This window comes from Chiloscyllium plagiosum, chromosome 47 (genome assembly GCF_004010195.1).
Source record: "Chiloscyllium plagiosum isolate BGI_BamShark_2017 chromosome 47, ASM401019v2, whole genome shotgun sequence".
Taxonomy (NCBI): Eukaryota; Metazoa; Chordata; class Chondrichthyes; order Orectolobiformes; family Hemiscylliidae; genus Chiloscyllium; species Chiloscyllium plagiosum.
The window spans coordinates 10,090,598-10,094,144 of record NC_057756.1 but is presented as its reverse complement, the minus strand read 5'-3'; the positions used below and the strand labels follow the sequence as shown (position 1 = coordinate 10,094,144).

At 43.8% G+C, this 3,547-nt stretch overlaps 1 protein-coding gene across 1 annotated transcript in view; it reads left to right on the top strand.

Annotated features, from left to right (window-relative positions):
- The first annotated feature begins 2,802 nt into the window (after positions 1–2,802).
- LOC122544220 (interferon-induced protein 44-like) overlaps positions 2,803–3,547 on the top strand; it is a 29,459-nt gene continuing 28,714 nt past the window's right edge. Inside the window, exon 1 of the mRNA XM_043683296.1 lies at positions 2,803–3,257. Coding sequence (XP_043539231.1) covers positions 3,194–3,257 — 64 coding nt within the window. The 5' untranslated portion in view covers positions 2,803–3,193. The remainder of the gene's footprint in view (positions 3,258–3,547) is intronic.

Sequence of the window (3,547 nt, the reverse complement as noted above, 5' to 3'; positions counted from 1 at the left end):
GTGGGAAATGGGTCTGGGTGGATTACTCTTCGGAGGGTCGGTGTAGACTTGCTGGGCCAAAGGGCCTGTTTCCGCACTGTAGGGAATCTAATCTACCTGCTAAAGTTTTTTCATGCCTCCTTCTAGCTCTCCTAAGTTCCTTCCTCCTCAACCTTAAGTAAGTTTCCTTCTTCCTCTTGACTAGATGTTCCACATCCTTTGTCACCCAAGGTTCTTTTATACTACCATCCCTTCCTTGCCTCAGTGGGACAAACTTGTCCAGCACTCTCAGTAGGTGCTTTATAAACAAACTCCACATTTCTGTTGTGCATTTCGAAGAATATCTGTTCCCAATTTAGGTGCCCCAGTTCCTGCATAATAGCATTGTAATTCCCCATCCCCCAATAATTTCCCATACCCATCTGCTCCTATCCTTCTCCATGAGTATAGTAAATGTCAGGGAATTGTGATCACTATTACTGAAATGCTCTCCCACCAAGAGATCTGACATCTGGCATGTAAGTATTCTTCCAACTTTAAAAGAAACCAAGGCCTCAAGTTGTTTATTGGCTTGGAACAAAGCAATCATTACATTTGTCTCAATCTCTCTTCATAAAAACTAATAAGACAAAGTAAATCTCTTAAAGCCATAATATTGTCATGTTCCCTCTGGCCTGACTTCCCGACAGGCCCAAGGCAACCTTGTACATGTGACATATAAGTATAATTCTTATGAGTTCTGAATAAGCAATAATTTGAGCATTCTGAATTGTTGAAGCTCAGACCACATCTGCAAATCACAATGGAAGTATTAACTTAAAAAATGTGGATGCATTAATCAGGGGTAGATATAGGGTAGGGGAATGGGTCTGGGTGGATTACTCTTCGGAGGGTCGGTGTGGACTTTGTTGGGCCACACTATTTCCACACTGAAGGGAATATAATCAAAAAAATGCATTATTTTAGCAGGTTACAGGTGTACAGTGCCACTTTTTAATCTTACTTTTTATTTTTATTTGCTGATGGGGTCTGGTTGTCACAGATAAGGACAGCTTTTGTTCCCATACCTAACTGCTGTTCAGAAGACATTACTGAGCTATCTTCTTGATCCACTGCAGAATATGCCATGCAGATACTCTCAGTTTTAACAAGGGAATGAAGGATTTCGGGTGTAGGATTGCTCGCTGAGCTGTAGATTTGATATCCAGACGTTTCGTTACCTGGCTAGGTAACATCATCAGTGGCGACCTCCAAGTGAAGCGAAGCTGTTGTCTCCTGCTTTCTATTTATATCTTTCTCCTGGATGGAGTTCCTGGGGGTTTGTGGTGATGTCATTTCCTGTTCATTTTCTGAGGTGTTGATAGATGGCATCCAGGTCTATGTGTTTGTTTATGGCGTTGTGGTTGGAGTGCCAGGCCTCCAGGAATTCTCTGGCATGCCTTTGCTTAGCCTGTCCCAGGATAGATGTGTTGTCCCAGTCGAAATGGTGGCTTTTTTCATCCGTGTGTAGGGCTACAAGGGAGAGAGGGTCGTGTCTTTTTGTGTTTGTGTATCCTGGTGGCTAACTTTCTTCCTGTTTGTCCTATGTAGTGTTTGGATATCAAATCTACAGCTCAGCGAGCAAACCTACACCCTAAATCTCAACCTGAGCTACAAACCGTCACAAACTTTGCAAAGGAATGAAGGATGTTTCACTAATTTGCCCACACTGTATTTCTATAAGGAAGAGTAGGAGGTTTCACTGGTTTACACACAGTGCCTTTGTATCAGGTCCAGTTGTGTTAATACCAAATTCCACGAGCATAAAATTGAACTTGACTAATAATTTATTGAAAATTCACTCACCACCCTAATTTTGTACTATGTTGTCATTTCTTCACTGTCCATGGGTCAAAGTTGAACTATAACCTGGTGTCATGTGACTTGTATGGGTCAGAGTCTGTGTGTTCTCTTGCTAATGTACGGGTCAGAAATCACAAACTTTCTGAGCATGTACAGGGCAGGTAATCACATGACTCAGCCAATATTGTCTATGTCATACATTGTAGGGAAGGATGCCCTCAGGCATGGTGCATTGGCGAGACCGAGCAGAGGCTGCAGCAACGGATGAATGGACACCACACAACAATCACCAGCCTGGAGTGTTCCTTCCTAGTTGGGGAATACTTCAGTAGTCCAGGATATTTGGCCACGGACCTTCAGGTGACCATATTCCAAGGTGGACTTCGGGATAGGTAACAATGCAAAGTGGCTGAGCAGAGGCTAATAGTCAAATTCGGTACCCATGGGGATGGCCTCAACCAGGACCTTGGGTTCATGTCGCACTACAGGTGATCCCACTGCACTGTACTCTCACACAAGCGCATGTGCATGTATCCTACAGACCCACATACCCACGCAGACCCTTTCTCTTACACAAGCACTCTCTCATACGCTCACACATACACCCCCCATACTCGCACGCATACATGCACCCTCTCAGACTTATACTCCATTTCATTCACAGTCTCTCAAAGACACTCAAACCCCTCACCCCACCCCCTCCCACATACACGTTTGTGGGGTGAATTTGTACTTACAGAATTACATTTTATTTTGTAAAAAAATGCATAAATCCATGTAAAATTCTGTAAATCCCACTTCAGAAATAGAATCAGTCTGACCTAACATTGGATCATGGACAAACTTTAACCTCACACCTTCAATGCATGATCTAAAATAGCACCTATTGTTAAAAGCTATCTTGAGAATGTAACTTTAAAAAAAGTTCTGGGATTTAGATATGAAGAAACCAAAAGTAACATGATCATTCTCAAAGATGAAAGACTCAGGTTAATTTTGTTTTAATATTACATTCCATGTCACTGCAATCCTGTTGGTATAAATTCTGAGTCGTACGATTCTGCTCCACAACCATCTGATGAAGAAGCAGTGCTTCGAAAGCTACTGCTCCAAATAAACCTGTTGGACTACTAATTGGTTTTTGACAATGAACATTGCTACTTCGTCAGGTGAAGGAATCGGGAAGGCCACTGGCCCCGTATCCCGCCTCGACAGACAGTCAGTGATTGGCCGACCTGCCTCTGAAGGACATTTTTCCTGTCCAATGAAAGAGGTGTTATGTTCCAATGTTCCTGCTCTGTGTCAATCGAGTGAGAGAGCTGCTTTCACTTTCTGATATTGATGTGTGTTTCTCCGACTTGGAGAAACAGGTATGGGCAGCTCCGCCAGTTCGGATTCGGACCAGTCTGTCAATTGCTCCCGGTCGGAGGTTCAAGGTAGGTGAACGTATCTGGACGAGGTAAAAACAATGACTGCAGCTGCTGGAAACCAGATTCTGGATCAGTGGTGCTGGAAGAGCACAGCAATTCAGGCAGCATCCGACGAGCAGCAAAATCGACGTTTCGGGCAAAAGCCCTTCATCAGGAATAAAGGCAGAGACTATGAAGCATGGAGATTATCTCGCCACGCTTCAGGCTCTCTGCCTTTATTCCTGATGAAGGGCTTTTGCCCGAAACGTCGATTTTGCCTGTCCTCGGATGCTGCCTGAATTGCTGTGCTCTTCCAG